The following is a 25589-nucleotide window of genomic DNA, read 5'->3' on the forward strand; positions in this document are numbered from 1 at the left end:
GACACAATTAATAAATCAATTATTGTCCACCGCTCTCTCCCAATTCCATCTCCATGTGCTGCAAGGCGACATCGCCGAATGCCGAAGGCGCCCCAGCGATGTCGCGTGCTTGCGGATATGTTATTTATTTATTTGGCATGGGTGCGGTGCGGTGTACTTTGAATGTATCTGAACTTGTTTCCCAGTTTTTTTTGTAGGTAATTATGTAGATATATCAAAAGCACATGTTTGTTTGCTCAGATAGTAAACAGGTATCATTTTGGTCCTGCTTATATATTGCATGCTCTAGCTAAAGAAACAAGTTTGGTTCAAAATTTTAACTAAAGAAATGTTTGAAAAACTGTTTTTGTTTTTTTTGTTCCTTCCCTCATTGTGAAGGTATATATTTTTGCACTCTTTGAATGAGCCTTGGGTGCTCATTTAACTGGTGACAAAATCTGGGTACTGCTCGATGAATACTTGTACTATGATTTATCACTTTTATGGTGATTGTTATAATTAACTGGCCCACCAACCGCATGCATGAACCATGAAGCAACGTGAACCTAACCAGTTCAACACCTGATAAATTTGTCGATAACACGGCAGAGCAGAAAAAGAAACAATGGAGGATTGTTTACCTAACGGATTGTAATTTCAAACAGACAGGTTCATTAACAAATGTTACCTGAGCCCAACAAACACCTGGCATGGCAATGCAGTGCCACCAGCACAAAAGGAAAATCTATAAGGCATTTGAGCAAATGAGATTCAACAATCGCTGCAAGTCCTAATACGGTCAATCGAAACACCATTGACATCTTGTGCCAGGTAACACGTGGCCCCCTTCTCAACCACTATCTGACAGCACTTCCTTTGACTTGCGTCTTCAACTGCAACAGAGCCCTTTGTGCCGATGCAGGAAGCTGTGTTAATAAGGATAATCTTATCATGAATGACACGAACCTTCAGGAACTTCTAAAGGGCAAGTCTATATTGATTAAAACAAGCGCAATTTTGTTTGATCGACATGGACACCAGAAAAGGTTGAATCCACAGTTGTATTCGGCAAGCAAATACGGAGCAAATATGCAGTCACATGAGGATTGGCCTTAAGAGAAGCTGTTCTGCTTGGAATCCTAATTGTGACGTCCGGTCGATGCTTTTTCTGACCAAGCTAAACGTAAGCGAATTGATGTCTTCACTCCATTAGGAATGAAAAGTACGATAAAATATTTGGAGGTAAGTTATCAGAGTTGCTAACTTACAATTTATGCTGGGTATTTTTAAAAGGTTTTTTTCCAAATGGGGTGCTAATAGTACCCCAAGAGAGTTTAACGAGCGTATATTTAAATAAATAAAATATTACATTTACCCTTATTGATTTTCTTACCAATCATAGGCCTACACATAAACAAGTTAATAACAAAAGTTTGCCAAATAAACAAGAGCAATGCGACTGCATCGCCAATATACCTCGGCATAGTCCCTGCGCGTGACAATGGGTCGATGCCTTCGTTGACTGTCCTAAAAATAAACAAGTTTGATTTAAATCCCTTCAGCTCTTTTCGAATATAAAATGTTACCAGACATGACAAGTTTCACATGATCGGTGAAGCAGTTTCGGAGAAGGGTTTTTTAAATACCAGCTTTCAAGCTAATATTGCTGTCAAAACACGTTATATATGACGTCAAAAATGTGCACTAGGTATATGTATGAGTAGGGGATCACGTTTGTGAAGTTTTGTGTTGATCGGATAAGGTTCGTTTTTCTATAAAATATTGCTGCTAAACCACGTGACCTATGACGTCATCATTTCCAAACTATATGCAACAACAGCGTTAGATGACAGTTGTAAAGTTTCGCATCGTTAGGGTAAGCGGTTTCTGGGATATAATTATTTAATATTTTCTTTCAATCCAATATGGCTGCCACACCATGTGACTGATGACGTTTTCGTGATTAACTTTTAATCTCCCTGCCTAGTCGATGACACACGTATAGGTTCGAGTCGATGGGTTTGGTGGTTTGGGAAAAAATGTTTTTTTTAAATGTTTTAGGTTGAATCCAATATGGCTGCCAAACCATGTGACCTATGATGTCATAAATTTAATATTTCAATACAAATGGGTCAGATCATGTGCATGCAATTTCAGATTTTTAGGATAAGGCATTCAATTAAAACATTTATGGCTGGTATACCACTTCACCTATGATGTCATCATTATCATGCTTTTGTTTCTCATTGGGAGTACTTGACAATGTGCCAAGTTTAAATTTTTTCCATTCAACAGTTTCCGAGAAATATTTTTTCATTATTTGCATTTAATCCAAGATGGCTGCCATACCACTTGACCTATGACGTCACAATTATCAAAAAAAAAACATTGTATATGGGTGTCGCTCCTACCCTGAAATTTCGTCTCAGTCGTACATGTGCTTGCTGAGAAAAATGAGGTTTAGCCTGTACGGACGGACGGACGTACAAACCGAAAACATAATGCCTGCGGCCAACTTTGGGAGCAGAGGCATAAAAAGCAATATGCTCTGTCATATGTAGCCGAAGCCTCTAAACCTCTAAACCTCTAAACCTCTAAACCTCTAAACGGTGGTTTTATATGTAGCCGAAGCGACTTTTTTAAGATACTCCAACTATAGTGTTGTATGTAGCAGATGGGACGGACATTTTTTCCGCGCCATCCCTACGGACAGCGTACTAGCATACTCTCCGATGTATTGAACAGTAATAAAACGACATTAGTGCGTCTTGTGAGCATCTCCTTCGGAAAAATATTCTGAACAGCCTTCGGAATGTTTTTTTTGGGGGGGAATTTTGTGTGGTTCTAAATTTTTGGAGGCCATATTTTAATGCCCGTCCCAAGTTTCCCTGATGGAATAAAGAGTTGGCTGACTAATGTCCTTGTCATCTATATTATAAAAGGAGCTGTGTCTGTCTGTCTGTCTGTTTGTTACTTGCCGGAAAAAATTCCGGCAAGTATGTTGATCTGTTCGTTTGTCTGTCTGTCTGTCTGTCTGTTTGTCTGTCTGTTTGCAGCACTGCGTCTACACCGTTGCACGTAGAATCGCCAAACTTTGCACACATATTGGTCTTGCCCTGGAATAGACTGTGCCCAATTGATGACGTCATCGGTCACGTGGTTCGGCCGCCATCTTGGAAAAACGGCAAAACGGTGGGAGGGATTTTCGGAAGCTCCACACGGTCTCCACGTTTTTCGAAGTTAAGTCTGTTCACAATTGTATTTTGTCGAAACTGTATTTATCTTTCGGTGTGTGAAGTTATTGTGTGCAACTTTGGTTGTTTCTCGGTGTTTATCTTTCATAAATTGATCGTCTGTTTGCCGTGTCGCGAGCAAGGCCTTTGCCGCGTCGCGAACGATTTGAAATCGAAGTTAAGTGATTGTTCCCATTTGTATTTTCGTTAAAACTGTATTTATTTATGGTGTTGTATGTATATTGTGTCCCGACGAAGATTTTTCGGTGCAAATCTTTCATACCTGTATTGAAAATCGTGTTAATTCGTGTCGTGTCTTGAGGCCTTGTACAGTGTGCACTGTACAACCTTGAGGCTTTGTTTTTCTCTCAGTGGTCCGTCGTTTGTGATCCAATAACTTTCGTTCTCTGTATTCCCAGTCTTTTCACCCATAGCCTACTTCCTTGTGTAAATCTCAACTCAAAAAACAAACAAAAAAAAACAAACAAAAAAAACAACATTTCCTTCTCTGTTCTCATTCGTTTATTCATTCTTATTCGTTCGTTCGTTCTTCGACCACGTGTTTCTCCCCCATTTCCCCAGATAGTTTTCACTCATTAACCTTCAATGTTTACACTTTCCCCTCAAGTGATGTATTCCGTCATATTTTATAACACCTTTTTCTTCTTCTTCTTTAAAAGGCTGCTTTCGACTTGCTCAACAAATCAATTCATCCCCAAAAAAATATCCATCTCCTATAGTGCCTTTTTTCTACATTCCCTAAACTCTCCTGCACTCCATCCTCCATCCAGCGTCCTTAAACGTATTTTTAACTCGAAGGTCACAAGAAACTCATTTTGCAATAAATGTTCGTTTCCCATAAATCGTACACTTTCAAAAATCCAATCTCACCCCTCCCCTCCAAATCTTCCCCATAACCCCTCCCCTCCAAATCTTCCCCATCACCCCTCCCCTCCAAATCTTCCCCATCACCCATCCCTTTCAAATCTCCCCCCTTGCCCCCTCCCTCCTAAACTACCCCCTCACCCCTCCCTGCCAAGACGCCCCCTCGCCCCTCCCCTCCTAGACTCCTGCCTCACCCCTCCCCTCCAAATCTCCCCCATATCCCATCCCTTTCAAATCCCTCCCCTTGTCCCTTCCCTCCCAAACTCCCCCCTCACCCCTCCCCTTCAAATCTCCCCACCCTCATTGCTTCTCAATTTCCCCCCTCTCACTCCCCCTCCTCAAAGCGTCCTCCCCGCTTCTTCCCCCTTCAAACTCTCACCTCCATCTCCCCCAACCTTCTGCCTCGCTCTTCCCCCTCCTCAAATAACACCTCATTGTGGCTCACCCAATCACCATCAAACCTTTTGTCCGCCCCATCCTTCCCTTTCTCCGAGCTATTCTGAAATCTCTGACACACCTTCAACAGCTCTCCCTACCTCTTCCACCTCTTCCACATCTTACCCTACCCCTCCTCCCCCCTGTTCTGTATCTGATGCTCCCCCTTCCTCTTCATTAACGGTATGGACCTCAAACATCTGGGGCCTTCGTTCAAACTTAACTGATCTCTCCATACAGGTTGCTTCTGTCAAACCAGACGTGATCTGCTTAACAGAAACTTTCCTCCTTTATGATGTCTCTGATTCCATAGTATCTCTCCCGGGCTACTCCCTCCTCCGGTATGATAGACCTGAGCCTCGTCCTGGAGGCGGGGTTGCTATCTTTATCAAAAACTCTCTTCCTCACTCGCCCTGCACTGCACTCTCTCCACCTCACCCCCAGGAATACCTCTGGCTACGGCTTCCCCTTCGCTCCCACCTCTTGTTCATATGTGTGTTGTACCGTCCACCAAACAGTGATGACTCCATCTACATCTCGCTGTCTGATGATATGGACCAACTTCTATCTACTCATCCCAACTCTCTCTTCCTCATATGTGGTGATTTCAACTGTCATCATGCCAGTTGGCTGGGTGTGGGTACCTCTCTCACCAGCCATGGCTCCTCAGCAAAGGACTTCTGCGACTCACTGGGACTGACACAATCTGTCAATTTCCCGACCCGGATCTCAGTCAACGGAACATCTTCTCTTCTGGACTTGGTTATGACTAACTTCCCTGAAAATGTCTGCTGCTCTTCTTCTGCTCCGATCGGATCATCTGATCATGTCCTTGTTAAAGTGGACATCTCTCTGACCATCCTCAGGGAGCCTGCTCAGCGTCGACGAGTCTGGCATTTCACTCAGGCCAACTGGCACGGTCTTCAAGCAGCCATAAATCATCTGGACTGGTCTCCCATCTCTACCACCTCTGACATCAACTCATCCTGGGAATTCTTCCAAAGTAAATTGCTCTCTCTCATGCACAGATTTATCCCATCTCGTCTTCAGTTGTCATACCCTTCCTCCCGTCCATGGTACACGGAATCTTGTGGTGAGGCTGTTGCCCAGAAACAACTTGCCTTCGTCTCCTGGAAAGCAAATCCAACGGAAGGAAATCTCATTTCCTTTCACAAAGCCCGAAACAAGTGTGTGTCCACCCTCAGGAGAGCCAGGAAACAATATCTCTCCGTTCTCAAGACCGAACTCTCTTATCTGTCTCCCTCTTCCAAATCCTGGTGGCGTCTGGTCAAATCCGTTTCTGGTGTTTGTTCCCCCTCCATCCCCTCCCTTACCTCAAACGGCTACACAGCTGACTCCGCACGTGAAAAAGCTGAATGCCTCAACTCTGTGTTTGCCTCTAAATCTTGTGTCCCAAACCCATCCCTCTCTGTACCCACCATACCCAGTCGTACCCTGCTGCCCCTGGACTCCGTGTCCTTTCCTCCTGACAAGGTGGAAAAGTTTCTGTCAACCCTCGACTCTGATTCTGCAACTGGACCCGACGGCATCAGCCCACGGGTCCTAAAATCCTGCTCTGCTGCTCTATCTCACCCTCTCTCTGTTCTCTTCACCCTCTCTTTTGCTCAAGGTCAACTGCCATCTGCTTGGAAATCAGCCAACATCACCGCTTTGCACAAAAAAGGTGCAAAAACAGATCCTAGCAACTACAGACCAATCAGCCTTCTCCCAATTATCAGCAAAGTCATGGAATCCATCATTGCTTCGGATATGAAATCTTTCCTCTTCTCCAATGGCTTGATCTCTGATCATCAATTTGGTTTCAGACCAGGTCACTCTACTCTGGACATGCTGCTTCTGCTGTCTCAACAATGGATGGAGGTCCTCAATGCCAAACAGGAAATTAGAGCTGTCTCCCTCGACATATCACGTGCCTTCGACACGGTCTGGCACCCCGCTCTGCTCACCAAACTCTCCTCCTTTGGTATCCATGGAAATCTCCACGCATGGCTGGCGGACTTCCTCTCTAGTCGTCGTCAACGTGTGGCCCTGAATGGGTTTCTCTCATCTCCTCTTCCTGTTCAGGCTGGAGTTCCCCAAGGCAGTGTTCTGGGCCCCGTGCTTTTTCTGGTCTTCATCAATGATCTCTCTGACTCTCTCGAAAATCCTCTCTATCTCTTTGCTGATGACTCCACTCTCTGCCGCTCCATTCCTCTTCCCTCAGATCGGCAGTCTGCTGCCTCCTCACTCTCTGAAGACCTGGACAAAATCTCAGACTGGTCAAACAAGTGGAACATGTCTTTCAATCCTGACAAATCTCACACTCTTACTATGTCTCTCCGAAAAGATCGACTGGACAACCCTCCCATCTACTTTCTCAACAATCCTCTCCAAGAAGTTCTGTCGCTCAAGATTTTGGGTCTCACTATCTGCCATGATCTTTCTTGGGAAAACCACATTTCCAAGCTGGCCTCCAAAGCCAGTCGCCGACTGGGCATCCTCCGTCGTGCGAAGTCCTTCCTCGGCACACCTGAGCTCCTCACCACATACAAGGCTTTCATCCGCAGCTCAATGGAATACTGCTCTCCCCTATGGGCCGGTGCTCCTGCCTCACACCTAGCTCGGCTTCACGCTGTTGAAACCAAAGCTTTCAGAATTATTGGAATCTCCCGCGATGAAGCTATCTCTGAGGGCCTTTCACTCACTCACCGCAGGCAGGTAGGTGGTCTTTCTGTCTTCTACCGACTCCTCTCCGGCCTTGCACCCCCAGCTCTCTCTGTGCTCTGTCCCCCAAATATTCCTACAGGTCGCACAAGATCTGCCAGCAACCCTCTGATGGTTAAACTGCCGAAATCTCGGCTCGCTGCTCACCTTCACTCTTTCATTCCTCTTTTCTTCCGCCTCTGGAACAAACTCCCTCACTCCCTTCAATCCCACTCCTCCCTCCAGGTCTTTAAAACAGCTGTTCACCACCATCTCTTATCTTCCCCCATCCAAAATCTTGATCTTTTCTACCCCCGCTAATTCACCCCAGATCCACCTTGTTTGAAATTCCAACTTCTTTCCTGGAAGTCCTGGCAGTGTCCATATGTTTTATACCTCTCCCACCGCCCCCTTCCCATGCCCCCCCCCCCCAAAGCCCTCGCCCTCTCTCAGATCTCTCGATGTCTCCATGTCTCTCGGTCCCTGCTCTCAAATGTTGTGTTTGTGTCCTTCCCCCTCTCTCCCCATCTTGTCTACCGCTCCCGATGTTATATGTTTTATGTGTCGGTTTGGCTTTGTGTGTGATTAATGTTCGCTCTTTCACGAGCCTCGATCTTGTATACAAAAAAAAAAAAAAAAAAAAAAAAAAAAACGTTGCACCACTATATCTCCAAAAGTGCTGAACAGAAAAAATTGAGACATGACTCATTGTAAAGAACTATCCATGGGGAATAAAATATGTTAATGATGACGTCATCAGTCACGTGGTTCGGCCGCCATCTTGGAAAAAGCGAAAAAATTTGCACCGCTATATCTCCGAAAGTACTGAACAGAAAAAATTGAGACATGGCTCATTGTAAAGAACTATCCATGGGGAATATAATATGTTAAAGATGACGTCATCAGTCACGTTGTCGGCCGCCATCTTGGAAAAACGGCAAAACTTTGCACCACTGTATCTCCAAAAGTGCTGAACAGAAAAAATGGAGACATGGCTCATTGTAAAGAACTCCATGGGGAATAAAATATGTTAATGAGACGTTATATGTCATGTGGTCGGCCGTCATCTTGGAAAAACGGCAAAACTTTGCACCACTATATCTCCAAAAGTGCTGAACAGAAGAAATTGAGACATGGCTCATTGGAAAGAACTCTCCATGGGGAATAAAATATGTTAATGATGACGTCATATGTCACGTGGTTCGGCCGCCATCTTGGAAAAAAATTGCACCTCCATATCTCTGAAAGTGCTGAATAGAAAAAATTGAGACATGGGTCATTGAAAAGAACCCTCCATGGGGAATAAAATAAGTTAATGATGACGTCATCTATCACGTGTTTCGGCCGCCATATTTGTCCTAAATGGCCGACAAAAAAGTACATTCTGGCAAGTCCTCGGTCTCTGACCGATTTTTCATCTGTTTGTTTGTCTGTTTGTCTGTCTGTCTGTTTGTTTGTTTGTTACTTGCCGGAAAAGATTCCGGCAAGTATGTTGATCGGTTGGTTTGTCTGTCCGTCTGTTTGTTCGCAGCACTACGTCTACACCGTTGCACGTAGAATCGCCAAACTTTACACACATATTTGTCTTGCCCTGGAATAGACTGTGCCCAATTTTTAACTCTCTCTGCCCAAGGCTTCCATTATGACGTCATAATATGATAATTCGACAAGGACAAAACTTCATCCAATCAAGATGAAATTTCTTGAGCGCCACGTCGGCATAAACTGGTGGAGAAAAAAAAATGATGACGTCATCGGTCACGTGGTTCGGCCGCCATCTTAGAAAAACCGAAAAACTTTGCACCTCTATATCTCCAAAAGTGCTGAATAGAAAAAATTGAGACATGGCTCATTGCAAAGAACTCCCCATGGGGAATAAAATATGTTATTGATGATGTCATAATTCGACAAGTACAAAACTTCATCCAATCAAGATGAAATTTCTTGAGAATAATCTAGGAATAAATTAGTTTAGAAAACAAATAATGATGACATCATTGGTCACGTGGTTCGGCCGCCATATTTGTCCAAAATGGCCGATAAAAAAGTATATTCCGGCAAGTCCTCGGTCTCTGACCGATTTTTCATTTGTTTGTTTGTCTGTCTGTTTGTCTGTTTGTTTGTTTGTCTGTCTTTGTCTGTTTGTTTGTTTGTTTGTTTGTCTGTTTGTTATCCAAAGATTTTTATTTTTATTTTTTATGGGTACATGAACACGCGTGTCAAAACTGCAATTGCCAACACGTGACGTTGGTTACCCCTGCGCGGAGAGCAGGATCTCCCAGGAATCCTTTTTTTTTTTTTTCTCCCATAGATTAGCCATCACAGCAAAGATTGGTATTTCCGTCAGCGAAGCGACGGGTCTGATATTCTTGTTCATATAAAGGTACATTGATCATGATGTCTATACTAATTTATTTGTCCTACATGTGATTTACGTACAAGCTCCAAATAGATAGATAGACGGACTCGTGTGTCAAGTGGAATTGCATCCAGACCAGGCTAAGCAGGGGCAGGCAGATTGCCCATAGCTGAAAGTTATTTTTTAAATTTCACTGACTACAGGATAGAGACATGACATCCCAGTTCTTCTGGGACAAATTCATGGACCATAAAATGGTGCTAAGCTTATGACATAATGTTTTTGGATTTCTGAAGTTCTAAACTCCGAAGTATTTGCCAAATTTATTCGAATGTGCAATTAATACCGGATATCATCCAGCAATTTGAAATGTATCATTTGGGGTCGATTCCCGACGGAATATGATCCAACTCCACACTTAAATCCTGTTCCTTTTCCTTTTTTCAGGCAGAGAGCTGCATTATAAAAGAGGACACCCTTTGAGTCGACTGTACGCTGTCTGTCTTGTCTGCTGACACTTGAATGTGAATGTGAAAGACTCCAAACCATTTCACAAATAATCCATGAAGTTCAGGGCATGGCTCGGAGCTGTATTACTTTACCGTAGGGCTCGGACCAAACCGGGACAAGATCATGGTTTTTTAAAATCGGCTTACTCGAGACATGTCAGCTACAGTAGGAATTGCCTGGGTTGATGGGTAAGAGACCATTCACAATTGACCTGGGCCAAGGACGAGGTTTCCATTGCCTTGATGTTACTGCAAGGAAAAACGATTCCTTTTTCCTGTCGAAGATAACAAATTTTCACCGGGAATGAATTTCTGCGAGAGATTAGGATACAAAGGCACAAAGCAATATTTCTTTCTCCATTTTTGCCTCCCGAGGTGTTCGAGTCAGACATGGTCCAGCATCCAATGTCATCGCATGAATATTGTCTGTCAAACGTGCCGCCATTACGATAACAAATTCACTCGGGCTGGGCCGGCCTTGGCCATGACGCTTGAACCCAAGTTCTCTGGGACTTTTGGAAAAGTGAGGCGGGCACCATCGGCTTGCCGGATTATCTCTCGACACTGCCAAATAATTTCCTAATTGTCAAATAAGCTTCGTCAGAAATCATCCGGAGCACTAATTTCCATGCGCAGGGATAATTGGAAATAGTCGGCTTATGTCAATACAAGCTTTCTTAACATGTTCCACTGATGACAATAAGGAAAAGGAAGGATTGCTCGCCTTTTGAGCCGCAGTCACGCTGATCCAGAATTCATTTGCTTTTAATGGGATTTTGTAGTTGCGGTTTGGCTAAAAGGGCCTGGCATTTTGGGGGATTTGTATGAGAATTTTAACTTCTATAAAAGACATTTCATGGGCTATGAGCAAGTATCACAATACACTTGGTCCTCGATTTACACTCGTTCTATTTACGTCTTTTTCGACTTTATAAAGCCTTGGAAAAAGTACTGAACAAATTTCGATTTACATCTCGTACTTTTCGAGTTAACGTTTTTTTCACGTGGAAAAACAAATTAAATTTTGTGTCGGCGCGCAACGTAGGTGAAGGTACGATGTACAGGACACCGCGTCTCTCGCCCTCAGTCCCGCGGTCTGTAGGGTACTCATGAAAGGTATCGTCTGACCTTCGTTGATGTTATTTTGTGCCAAATTCTCCCAAACCTCTTCATCATGAATGTGAAACGACCATCAAGTTCTCCAACTGAGACTCCACGAAGAAGGCTCATAAAGATATTAGTTTGGACACTAAAATGGACGAGGTGAATGTTGTTACATAGGAGGGGGTATCAAAAACTATACTGTGGTGTGTTCCGGGTCGGTTATATTGCCATTTATCAGCGACATGACAGAGTAAGTTGTTTTGTTACACATGACGCCGAGGAGGCAGTGTATGTAATTTATTGACAGGATAGTAAGGGTAATATTGTATGCGTAAACAGCTCTTGTTTGAGGGCGGGGCCAGGTGAGGACTTTCCGTCAGACACTTCAAAAAAGGCCGATGTGTGAAAAGCCATGGTGACGTAATACACTGTTGGGCCCGGAAACAGGCATTGCCGGATTAACCATTAGGCAGACAAGGCATGTGCCTTAGGGCCAGCCAAAAATTCGGGCCACAAAAATGGACAAGCAGATTTCGTCAATTTTTATTATTTGCTCCGTCAATAGATTTGTTCCGAGAACTGGATTTCAGTTCTGTAATTGAAGAGTTTGCAGTTGTAAACGCGCACAAGGTTACAATCTAAGGTCTAGTAAACTGTAAAGCAAAGTGCCAAATCTGTGCGTGTTTTGTCATGCATATATTCATACACTGCAAATTGTATAGACTAAACTAGTTTGAAAGTAGTTTCTTTTCACATTAAATATTTGTCTTTTTTTGTATTAAATATTTTGTTCATGAATCAGTGCATCTTTTGTCTGGGGTCCATTTCCATGAGCCCGAGATCTAATTTAAATTGTTCAGGCCATTCTCTAAAATTTCAAAATGTGCCTTAGGGCCAGCCGAGGCTTAATCCGGCACTGGAAACAGGGAAAGACTTTTAGTTTTATTGATGCCGCCCCGTGGGTGGGATGTCTCAGAGACATTGTCTACAAGCTCAGCCTTCCTCCCTGGACTGTGAGGACAAGTACTAGTCATGCCACCGAAAAATAAATGAAGTGCACTCAACGTGAGTTGAGTAAATACCCCAAAATATTTATACGCCAAACCCCCAAAATAGGTATTTGCTTTCTTCTCCAAAACTATACATGTGGGTTTGGTGAAACTTGTCCACAACCCTCGTTACCCGCAAGGCCGCAATGGACTAAAGTTTGTTCACGGCATTTAAAAACAATCAACATCTAAAGGGGTCTAAGGGTGGTCTTAACCCCCCAAAAATAGGTGTGTTCTTTCTTCTCGGAAACTACACACACAATTTCGATGAAACTTGTCCACAACCTTCATCACCTGTGATGTACTAAAGTTTGTTTATGGCATCAAAATTGGTGTTTACTTTCTTCTCCGTTACATATTTTGTGCATCACTGACACCTACCAGTGGTTTCCTTTTTCTACCAGGTGAGCCCAGGGGCATTGCCCCTGATATTTCTAAAACCATTTTATTGATTTATTTAGTTATTATGTCTTTAGAGTTTATGTCCAAGAACTGTATTTGCACATTTGCTGTCTTTACCTCGGTTAGAGTTAGAGTCAGGTTTGAACCGGAAATCTCCACGCAGGAAACGCATCTTCAACTATTCACATTGCGCCAATGGGAAAATCGTTTTCGATTTACGTTTCTTCGTTTTAAATTCAGTTTTTTGGGAATGGAACAAATAATTCCATCATATTCTTTGTCTGAATCTGTTATTATGAACCGAAGAAATTATTGTTACCTTCTAGCAGTTGTGGTAAGTGTGTATTGATTAACATTGATCGGTTTAACTCAAATGAATGAGATAATGAAATGAAGATTACTGTTCAGGTACTGTCGGCTGGACGCCTTGAATCACCTGGTTACGTGTCCAGCCATCGTCTACCTGCAGTTGCTGCCGATGACTATGGCCAGTACACATGCACTCTGCAGAATGAGGCAGGTGCAGGTACCTGTGTATTCCATCTCACAGGTAAGCACTGTACTGTGTCAAAAGTAAAGCAAAAATTAAATGTAAATACTGAACATTACTAGATATGACCATTATTTAATTTTCACTTGACGTCATTGAGCCATCATTGAAGGTGAACATTAAGGAGCAGGTGTGACTTCATTGATTTCCCGAGTAATTTCTGTGGAGGCAGCCATGTCTTTCTTGTCCACAATTTACCAAAATGCATGCACGATGAATAGCAAGATATCAGTATTATTATTCTTCAGAATTGTCATTGTTCAGAATTTAATATTCGTTTGTCGTTTAACGTTCGAGGGACGGAAAAACATTGATGAATCACCTTGCCTATGAAGCACCAGGATGGCAGTTTACGGTTGGGTCGGTGTTCGAGCCCAGGTTAGACAGCTGTGAGGTCTGTGTGTGTGTATATATACCTCTTGGCTACCCTGCCAATCCACATCAAGTAAGAGAATCATTAAGGCTTTTTGCATCGAGTGTGGAGTGTAGAGTGTACTTGTTCTGCAAATTATTGTGCTGCTTTGTTGGGATATGTGGGATGCTTTTGTGGGATGATTTACAGGACGTGCACTTCCGCCAGAGTTTTACTTTGACACTCCAAGCCCTGTGCGTGTACAACGCCCCTGGCTGTACTCGTACCTGCTGCAGTGGACACAGAGCAGCCCGGAAGCAGTCGATGTAATCACTGCCTATCATTTGGAAGTCAGACTGGTCAGTGATCTTGCATGAATGAAATGAATGAATGATCGTTTTAAGGCCATTTTCCCCGCTAGAGCGGGGGTTAGCCTTGCGGGCCCCATGACAATCATGGTTCCCTGTTTGAGGCAATGTTCTTATGGCCGGATGCCCTTCCTGACGCCAACAGATTACCCTTCCTTGCATGGACAAGCTTAATATTACATAGCCTGTGATCTTCTTCTTGAGGCTGACGTCATCTTCAATCTCTATTCTTCATTTCTTCCTTTTCCTCCTCTTGTGCTATTTTAGACATCTGAAATGTTTTGTCAGCTTTAATCCTATTAAACATTATGGAATTCGGGTGGAATGCTGAGAATAAGTAAAAAAATAAAATTATATATATATACAGTATATACATACATATACAGTATATATATATATATATATATATATATATATATTGTTTTTTATTTTTAAGAAACAGGAAGTAAATTCCTGCGTGGGGCTCGTGTGAAAAAATTCTGACTCAACCCGGGACTTGAACCCAGGAACCTCATCACTTACGCAGTGACAGCCCACTGAGCTATTGAATCTCTGGGATATCCTCAGAGATTTCTCATACTAACACTGTGAACTATATATATTTATTTTTATATATATATATATATATATATACCTGCTGCAGGTATATATATATATATATATCATTATATACCAATATAATGATATATATATATATATACCTGTATATGTATGTATGTATATGTATATATATATATATATATATATATATATATATATATATATATATATATATATATATATATATATATATATATATATATATATATATACATACATACATACATACATATACATACACACACACACATATACACACACACAGGGTGTCTCAAAATAATGTGGGCACACTTTGTCGAGTAATATTTTGTATGTTGTTAACTGCAATATTATAACTGTGATGGCTCAAAGTAGTGCCTCAACATGCTCAGGTCATCCATATTGTACCCACCATTTATCAGAAGTATGGCAATCTCTAAAGAAGTTCACTTCCAGAAAGACCGGGCACTCCCACATTATCATCGCGAAGTCAGGGCCTATCCTGATGCTCAATTTCCAAAAACATTAGACATGGTGAAGAGGATGTGTTGCATATCCCCCACATTCACCTGATTTAACTCCACTAGACTTTTACCTGTGGGGTTACCTGAAGGGTGTGGTGTACATCAGGAAAGCATTGACACTTGGAGAACTTAGGCATGGAATCGAGCAATCCTGTGCATATATCTCGGCAGAATGTTTTGCTGAAGTTTGTTGCTCAATTGTTTGCCGCTGTCATCACCACCTAGATGCCAACGGTGGTCACTTTGAAGATCTGCAATAATAAATCAGGTAAGTTAACCTTCTTTTTGCTGAAGCACATATGTGTTTTCTCTATTAAAATACGAAATATTACTTTAGTGAGAAAGTGTGCCCACGTTATTCTGGGACACCCTAAATGTGAGTAGGTGTGTGTCTGTGACCAGATCTATGTTCATGTTTTTACATGGGAGGGGGATCAAAAACTATAATGTGGTGTGTTCCGGGTAGGTTAGATTGCCATTTATCAGCGACATGTCAGAGCAAGTTGATTTGTTACACGTGACGCTGAGGAGGCAGTGTATGTAATCTATTGACAGGATAGTAAGGGTAATATTGTATGCGTAAACACCTCTCGTTTGAGGGCGGGGCCAGGTGAGGACTTACCGTCACACACTTCAAAAAAGGCCTACGTGTGCAAAACCATGGTGGCGTAATGCGCTGTCAGGCCCGGAAACAGGGAAAAACTTTTAGTTTTATTGATGCCGCCCCGTGGGTGGGACGTCTCAGAGAAGGACAAGAAGGGAGTGTGAAGAAGAGGCGCCAAAAGGAGAAGGACAGAGGGGAAATTAAGAAGAAGAAGGGCCTTGAGAGGAGAGAAAGGACATACCAGAGCTCCCGGAATGCAGAAGAAGAGTGAAGAGGAGTTTGCTCTCGGTTTTACTTGCTCCTTGTCCTTGGCTGAATTTGTCACTGCCTTGCTTCATCACTGACTCTGTTCCGTCATTGCTCAGGATGACTGGCCATTTGAAACGTGGACACACATCACACTCCACACATGGCCAAAAGAAAAGTCCTCACCTGCAATTTTTATATTTGAACAAGTGTGATCTCTGGCACATAGTGTGGGTTAGGATTTGCTCTTCATTTATTTATTTTATATACAAGTTTGCTTATTCCCTTCTCCCTCTTTGTGTCTGTTGATTTGCATGCTTTGGTCTGAACTGCTTATCCCGTCTACCTTTTCCCCAATATTGTTTGTAAATAAACCTTAAGAAAGATAGGAAACGTGGTCGATCTGTCCACTTCCTGTGTGTGCCACTGCCCCAACTTTGGTTCATTTGTGTGACCTTGAGGGGAGGGGGGGGGGGGGTTAAGTTGTAAATTAAAATGGACGCGGTAGTTAGAAACGGTTCAGATATTCACGGGACAAAATATCCCAGCACAGACGGCCTGTATTACCGGAGGCTGTCTGACGTGACAATATAGATCGTTTCCTTCATTCTCAGATATACTATAATCTATATATTCTGGCAAGGTTTTGCGTCCTATGTTGTGATGAATAAAATTTATTTCAGAAACGACAAAATGATAAAGTGCATTTCCAAGATTGTGCCGCAGCACATTTCCCACCGCAGGTGGGCCGAGAAGGTCAGGGAGTGCCCGCTAGTATAAATAATGCCCTTTTATTGCTCAGGGTTGTGAAATCATACTTCTGATTACTATTGCCTTTGATGTGTCCTTAATGTAAAAGACTGCATTAAAATCCTGCTCTGCCGCTCTATCTCACCCTCTCTCTGTTCTCTTCACCCTCTCTTTTGCTCAAGGTCAACTGCCATCTGCTTGGAAATCAGCCAACATCACCGCTTTACACAAAAAATGTGCAAAAACAGATCCTAGCAACTACAGACCAATCAGCCTTCTCCCAATTATCAGCAAAGTCATGGAATTCATCATTGCTTCGGATATGAAATCTTTCCTCTTCTCCGATGGCTTGATCTCTGATCATCAATTTGGTTTCAGACCAGGTCACTCTACTCTGGACATGCTGCTTCTGCTGTCTCAACAATGGATGGAGGTCCTCAATGCCAAACAGGAAATTAGAGCTGTCTCCCTCGACATATCACGTGCCTTCGATACGATCTGGCACCCCGCTCTGCTCACCAAACTCTCCTCCTTTGGTATCCATGGAAATCTCCACGCATGGCTGGCGGACTTCCTCTCTAGTCGTCGTCAACGTGTGGCCTTGAATGGGGTTCTCTCATCTCCTCTTCCTGTTCAGGCTGGAGTTCCCCAAGGCAGTGTTCTGGGCCCTGTGCTTTTTCTGGTCTTCATCAATGATCTCTCTGACTCTCTTGAAAGTCCTCTCTATCTCTTTGCTGATGACTCCACTCTCTGCCGCTCCATTCCTCTTCCCTCAGATCGGCAGTCCGCAGCCTCCTCACTCTCTGAAGACTTGGACAAAATCACAGACTGGTCAAACAAGTGGAACATGTCTTTCAATCCTGACAAATCTCACACTCTTACGATGTCTCTCCGAAAAGACTGACTGGACAACCCTCCCATCTACTTTCTCAACAATCCTCTCCAAGAAGTTCTGTCGCTCAAGCTTTTGGGTCTCACTATCTGCCATGATCTTTCTTGGGAAAACCACATTTCCAAGCTGGCCTCCAAAGCCAGTCGCCGACTGGGCATCCTCCGTCGTGCGAAGTCCTTCCTCGGCACACCTGAGCTCCTCACCACATACAAGGCTTTCATCCGCAGCTCAATGGAATACTGTTCTCCCCTATGGGCCGGTGCTCCTGCCTCACACCTAGCTCGGCTTCACGCTGTTGAAACCAAAGCTTTCAGAATTATTGGAATCTCCCGCGATGAAGCTATCTCTGAGGGTCTTTCACTCACTCACCGCAGGCAGGTAGGTGGTCTTTCTGTCTTCTACCGACTCCTCTCCGGCCTTGCACCCCAGCTCTCTCTGTGCTCTGTCCCCACATATTCCTACAGGTCGCACAAGATCTGCCAGCAACCCTCTGATGGTTAAACTGCCGAAATCTCGGCTCTCTGCTCACCTTCACTCTTTCATTCCTCTTTTCTCCCGCCTCTGGAACAAACTCCCTCACTCCCTTCAATCCCACTCCTCCCTCCAGGTCTTTAAAACAGCTGTTCACCACCATCTCTTATCTTCCCCCATCCAAAACCTTGATCTTTTCAACCCCCACTAATTCACCCCAGATCCACCTTGTATGAAATTCCAACTTCTTTCCTGGAAGTCCTGGCAGTGTCCATATGTTTTATACCTCTCCCACCCCCCCCCCCCCCTTCCCATGCCCCTCCCCACCCCAAATCCCTCGCCCTCTCTCAGATCTCTCGATGTCTCCATGTCTCTCGGTCCCTGCTCTCAAATGTTGTGTTCGTGTCCTTCCCCCTCTCTCCCCATCTTGTCTACCGCTCCCGATGTTATATGTTTTATGTGTCGGTTTGTCTTTCTGTGTGATTAATGTTCGCTCTTTCACGAGCCTCGATCTTGTATACAAAGAAAAAAAAAAAAAAAAAAAAAGGTTTTTGTGTTGTTATTTCAGTGGATTCTCATTAAGAGGAATGGTCTTTCACATGTATAGGGAGGCAGATTTCCCTTTCTTGGATGATCATCAGTGAGCCAGTATTTTAATTTAATTCAATAGCCACAATGTAATTCTCCTGACACTAACCCGGTTCCTAGAACGTTAAAACCCAAATCTCTAATATTCTTGCTTCCTGCTTGCTGGACTTCTGCTGAAACCCTAAGCCAACTTCCTTAAACACCACTGTACCAAAAACAATTACTATTTGTTGTGAAAGATTCTGATGATGATGATGATGTGGTAATGAGACTATTATTAATGATTACAGTGTATAAATCCAAAATCGAGATCTGCCTGCGGTATATGTGGACCTGACGTGCAAGTGGTTCAGAATTTTGATGAATGAAAACGCAGAGCTTGTAATACTTCAGCTGGTCTGCGGTGGGGTGAGCCAAGGAGGAATACTTGAGTTGGGAATTATCGGGATCCGGAACCTTCAATGCTAGGTAGCAGAAGCTCCTTGAAGTGGTATTAATCTGACAGAAAGGATTCTGAGCTGGCTCAGCTGGTGGAGCTTCTGTATAGTTATTGCAAACTTTAATCTTGACCGCACTGAGTAGGTAATGGCAAAACTACTCGGTGTATTTATTGCTGTGGAAATGCTTTGGCAGCACCCTGTGGCATAGTGGCATAAGCTCTCAGCCACAGAATCATATCATGTCTTGTGGGAACCTTGATGTAGGGGATATTGGTTGCAAGAATATCTGGAAGCTGGCAGAATCCAGCAAAGAATGGTGATGCATGGCACAGTGGGATGCGAAGCATAAAAAAACAAAGGTAAGGGTAGGAGTATAAGATAATGTTTTGGATGAAGATGAGAAAGTGTGAGTGCAACAGGTGGTGTTGAGGAAAGCAGGAAGGTTGGGAAAGAGGTTTTAACGAGCAATAATGGTGAAATGAAAATTTGAGGGGTTGTGGTGGAGTGCATGGAGATGGACAGGAGACATAATGATGGAAAAAAAAGTATCGTCGTGAGGTTGTGTGTAATGCCACCATACCTACATGGTATGGAGATGGTGGCATTGGCAGACTAGCAACAGAGGCCACAAAACAGCGAGAACACTGGGTCAGGAGGATTGCAAGAGTGAAGAGGGTGGACAGAAGGAGGATGGACGAACTGAGGGCAGACATCAGTGTAGATAGTTTTATGGGTATATTGCTAAAGAAATGCCTGAAATGGGTAGAGTACCTTGTGCGGATGGAGGAAGATAGACTTCCGAAAAAGGTGGACGTTTTGGAAGAGTGAGGAAGGAAAAAAAAAGGGATAGACCACGGTTGAGATAGGTGGAGTGTATGATGACGGATATCAGAAATGTGGAAGCGGATGCAGAGTGGTGAGAGATGGCTGTTTATTGAGGGCAGTGAAGTGTTGTGGACAAAGCAGAGCAACAGCTCAGTACCGGTCATCCTCACCCCATATATATATACTTCAGCACACACACACACATATATATATATATATATATATATATATATATATATGTATGTATATATATATATATATATATATATATATATATATATATATATATATATATATAGATATATATATAGATATATATATATATACATACAGGGCAAGTCAAAAGTAGTGCCCGATTTCTGTTTATATATATATATATACATATATATATATATATATATATATATATATATATAAATATATATATATATTATATATATATATATATATATATATATATATATATACATATATATATATATATATATATATTATATATATATATATATATATATATATATATATATATATATATATATATATATATATATATATATATATATATATACATACATACATATACAGACTTGGCATTTAATATGGAATTATTTTTTTTCTTGACTTGGGTTTCCTTTCTGAACTCAGAATATCAATCTGGTGAGTTTCTTTTACGCTTCGGTGATTTCTTTGTTAAAAGAACCATGTCACTGATTGTCTGTCGCAGCAAGAAGTCAATAACAGGATTATATCACAGGTGGCCTGACAAAATGTACGGACAGGTACATTTGACGATTAGCTTCACAATCGGGTATATAAGGGTTGTTGCGTTCTGTATTAGTGGAAAACAACTGCTGCACGTCTACAAAAGTTATTGCCGCTTCCTCTGGAGATGGTCCGTCAACTCGACAATGCTGTTTGTCATGGAGTGGTGGCTTTACGAAATTCCGGCATGAAACAGTGTGCTATTGCTCGGCAGTATGGCATCACTCAAGTTCAGGTGTCAAAGATCCCGAAACGAAATGCTCAGAGAGGTGTCCCTCCTCCAATATCGAGGCCAGGACGTCCCCACAGAAACACAAGGAGGAATGATCGCCAGCTGCACCGGTTAGTCCGCAATGGTCGTACCAAGTCAGCTAATCGGCTTAGGGCTGAGTGGCAGCAACTGACAAATGTGCCTGTATCCAGAAGGCTAGTCAACCAACGACTGGTTCAAGCAGGCTATCGTGCCAGGTGTTCCCTGAGAAAGCCACGCCTGACAAGACAACACCACCAGCGCCGATTGCAGTGGGCCAGAGAGCACCGTCAATGGCAGCCAGGACACTGGAATCACGTGATCTTCAGTGACGAGTCTTGATTTCTGGTCTATCGTCAAGATGGCCATGTCCGAGTGTGCAGACAAGTGCATGAAGCCTACAACGAAGATTGTATAGTGCCAAGAGTCCAAGCTGGAGGTGGTGGGGTGACTGTTTGGGCTGCTTTTCATGCAGGGGGCAAAACTGACCTGGTTGTTCTGAATGGAAACCTGAACCAGTTCAATTACAGGGCCATTCTGGAAGAAACATTGCTTCCATTTGCTCGTGTAGCCTTTCGAGGAAACTTTGTCTTCCAAGATGACAATGCATGGCCTCATCGTGCTCACATGATCCAACACTTTCTTGCTGACCGTGGTGTAGAGCATATGGAGTGGCCTGCCATGTCCCCGGATATGAATCCAATAGAGAACTTGTGGGCAGAATGAACGCGTCAAATCGACCACTTGGACCAGCAGCAGACCTCTGTGCGTGAATTGCAGCAGACTATTGTCACTGCATGGCAAGCGATTCCTGTCCAAACCTTGGCAAATCTCGTGAACAGCATGCCTCAATGTGTACGTGCTCTCCTGAATGCTCGTGGGGGTTACACGACGTACTGAACTGTAATTTTACTATCCGTAATCCCAGTCGTAATTTAACTTTTGTTTTTGTTAAAAAATTTTTTGGCTAATGTGCAAAATAAAGAAATACTTCTGGAAAACGTACAGAAGTTTAACACAGTACTGTCCATGAATTGTGTTCAATATCAGTTTACATCACTTTCAAGGATCAATTTATTTGCTTCGAAATGTCAAATGTGGTTTTTGTTTCTTTTAAAGGTCACATTAACAAAATCTAGAATGATTTCAACATAATTCCAATGAACTTTTGGTTCCAAGTCAACTTGAAATGTAAGTTCACCCCCACAAAAAAAATATTCCATATTAAATGCCAAGTCTGTATATATATATATATATATATATATATATATATATATGTTATATATATATATATATATATATATATATATATATATATATATATATATATATATATATATATATATATATATATATATATTTCTGTCAGTTGATTGTTTGTTTGCCATTTGTATTACAGTGTACAAGAAGGTAGAAATAAATGAATGACATGTTTATCTAACCATTTATTCGGGGGAAAATTATTACGGAAGTGTACCAAGCTGTTTTACTTGCAATTTTCAAAGTGCCCTCCTTCGTGATCGATGCACAATTGCAGCTGAGCAGGCACAGAGTGGCACACACGCTTGCAGAGTTCGATATCAATTTCCTCAAACTTTGCAGTGATTTGAGCCTTCAATTCCTGAATGGTACGAGGCTTTTCACGATAAACAAGGTCTTTCATGAGCCCCCAAAGAAAGAAATCTGGAGGTGTAAGGTCTGGGGAGCGTGCCGGCCACTCAATCGGACCGCGGCGGCCGATCCACTTTCCGGGAAAGTTTTCATCAAGCCTCTGACGAACATGACGTCCATAATGAGGTGGAGCTCCATCTTGCTGGAAATAACAGTCCTGATCTTGTACCCTGGACCAAAAGAAGGTTTGCAGCATATCCAGGTAAATTTCTGCAGTGACAGATCCCTCAAAGAAAAAGGGTCCAATTACCCTAATGGAGATATGGCTTCCAAAACTGTCACGCCAGGTAAATTTACCTCCTTCTCAACTGTCACTCTTGGGTTCTCCACAGCCCAGTAGACACAATTGTGTCTGTTAATTGTGCCGTTAAGCTTAAAACATGCCTCATCTGACCACCAGATGTTGTCTAGCATTGTGTCCTCTTCGTCAAGTTTAGCTATGAACTCTTCGCAAAATTGAAGACACCGGTCGTCATCTCCATCATGAAGGGCATGCAGTAAGCGTGGAATGTAAGGTTTCCAGTTTTTCTGGTGAAGGATACGGATAACACTTGATTGGCTCACTCCCAACTCTGCAGATAAACGGCGAGTTGACTTTTGCAGACTTTGTTCCAGTCTCCTGATGGCTTCTTCAGCCTTAGCTACATTCATTGCCGTTTTCGGACAACCGGACTTCTTTGCAGTGGCTACCGACCCAGTTGCTTCAAATTTCTCGACAATCAATCGTATGTTTCTTCCCTGGGGTGGGTTAATATCGAATTCCTGTGCCAAACGGCATGCTGCCATCGTTGGTTGTTCATTACATTTGTAGTAATGTTTCATGGCCGCAAGGCATTGATTCATTGAAAGGTAATTCATGGTTCAATTTGGTGCAACTTCAGTAACTTTCCAAACTCTCAGCAATAACCTGCAAAAAAAAAAATAATAATAATTAAGAAATTTAATAATCTGCAAGACAATAATTATTAACAACATGACATCCCAGAAAGAATCTGACAGCCAAAAAAACAGAAATCGGGCACTACTTTTGACTCACCCTGTATATATATACAGACTTGGCATTTAATATGGAATCTTTTTTTTGTGGGGGTGAACTTACTTTTCAAGATGTCTTAGAACCAAAAGTTCATTGGAATTATGTTGAAATTATCCTAGATTTTGTTAATGTGACCTTTAAAAGAAACAAAAACCACATTTGACATTTCGAAACAAATAGATTGATCCTTGAAAGTGATGTAAACTGATATCGAACTCAATTCATGGACAGTACTGTGTTAAACTTCTGTACGTTTTCCAGAAGTATCTCTTTATTTTGCACATTAGCCCAAATTTTTTTTAACAAAAACAAAAGTTAAATTACGACTGGGATTACGGACAGTAAAATTACAGTTCAGTACTTCATGTAACCCCCATGAGCATTCAGGAGAGTATGTACACGTTGAGGCATGCTGTTCACGAGATTTGCCAAGATTTGGACAGGAATCGCTTGCCATGCAGTGACAATAGCCTGCTGCAATTCACGCACAGAGGTCGGCTGCTGGTCCAAGTGGTCGATTTGACGCGTTAATTCTGCCCACAAGTTCTCTATCGGATTCATATCCGGGGACATGGCAGGCCACTCCATATGCTCTACACCACGGTCAGCAAGAAAGTGTTGGATCATGCGAGCACGATGAGGCCGTGCATTGTCATCTTGGAAGACAAAGTTTCCTCGAAAGGCTGCACGAGCAAATGGAAGCAATGTTTCTTCCAGAATAGCCCTGTACTTGAACTGGTTCAGGTTTCCATTCAGAACAACCAGGTCAGTTTTGCCCCATGCATGAAAAGCAGCCCAAACGGTCACCCCACCACCTCCAGCTTGGACTCTTGGCACTATACAATCTTCGTTGTAGGCTTCATGCACTTGTCTGCGCACTCGGACGTGGCCATCTTGACGATAGACCAGAAATCTAGACTCGTCACTGAAGATCACGTGATTCCAGTGTCCTGGCTGCCATTGACGGTGCTCTCTGGCCCACTGCAATCGGCGCTGGCAGTGTTGTTTGGTCAGGCGTGGCTTTCTCAGGGGATGCCTGGCACGATAGCCTGCTTGAACCAGTCGTTGGTTGACTAGCCTTCTGGATACAGGCACATTTGTCAGTTGCTGCCACTCAGCCTGAAGCCGATTAGCTGACTTGGTACGGCCATTGCGGACTAACCGGTGCAGCTGGCGATCATCCCTCCTTGTGGTTCTGCGGGGATGTCCTGGCCTCGGTATTGGAGTAGGGACACCCCTCTGAGCATTTCGTTTCAGGATCTTTGACACCTGACCTTGAGTGATGCCATACTGCCGAGCAATAGCACGCTCTTTCATGCCGTAATTTCGTAAAGCCACCACTCCATGACAAACAGCATTGTCGAGTTGACAGACCATCTCCAGAGGAAGTGGCAATAACTTTTGGAGACGTGCAGCAGTTGTTTTCCACTAATACAGAACGCAACAACCCTTGTATACCCGACTGTGAAGCCAATCGTCAAATGCACCTGTCCATACATTTTGCCACGCCACCTGTGATATAATCCTGTTGTTGACTTCTTGCTGCGACAGACAATCAGTGACATGGTTCTTTTAACAAATAAATCACCAAAGTGTAAAAGAAACTCACCAGATTGATATACTGAGTTAAGAAAGTAAACCCAAGTCAAGAAAAAAAAAAATTCCATATTAAATGCCAAGTCTGTATATATATGTATATATATATATATATACATATATATATATATATATCTCTATATATATATATATATATGTATTTTGTAATTATTAGTAAAAGTCAAGGCATTTGTAAATTTACTGGTTTTTCTATTACAATAAATGAAATGGCACAGTCAGGATTATAAGAAATCATATTTTGCAAAATGTACATCACTACATAGTGCTCAGAAGACCATTTGAAAGTGGAGCTTGTCGCTACTTAGACAATTGGTTGTGCAACTGTATGCAGAAGTGCATATAAGCATTACATTTATTATAATAGAGCAAATGTATATGGCTATGTATGTCGTTGTGTTTATATGCG

The 25589-nt window shown here is 42.6% G+C and overlaps 1 protein-coding gene across 1 annotated transcript in view; it reads left to right on the forward strand.

Annotated features, from left to right (window-relative positions):
- The window catches only part of LOC137426529 (MAM domain-containing glycosylphosphatidylinositol anchor protein 2-like), a 491190-nt gene that overhangs the window by 264897 nt on the left and 200704 nt on the right, over nucleotides 1–25589 (forward strand). The window contains exons 10-11 of the mRNA XM_068115127.2: nucleotides 13067–13208; nucleotides 13771–13919. Of these exons, the coding sequence (XP_067971228.2) occupies nucleotides 13067–13208; nucleotides 13771–13919 (291 nt within the window). The remainder of the gene's footprint in view (nucleotides 1–13066; nucleotides 13209–13770; nucleotides 13920–25589) is intronic.

Source organism: Myxine glutinosa, chromosome 5 (assembly GCF_964187855.1).
Source record: "Myxine glutinosa chromosome 5, kmMyxGlut1.1, whole genome shotgun sequence".
Taxonomy (NCBI): Eukaryota; Metazoa; Chordata; class Myxini; order Myxiniformes; family Myxinidae; genus Myxine; species Myxine glutinosa.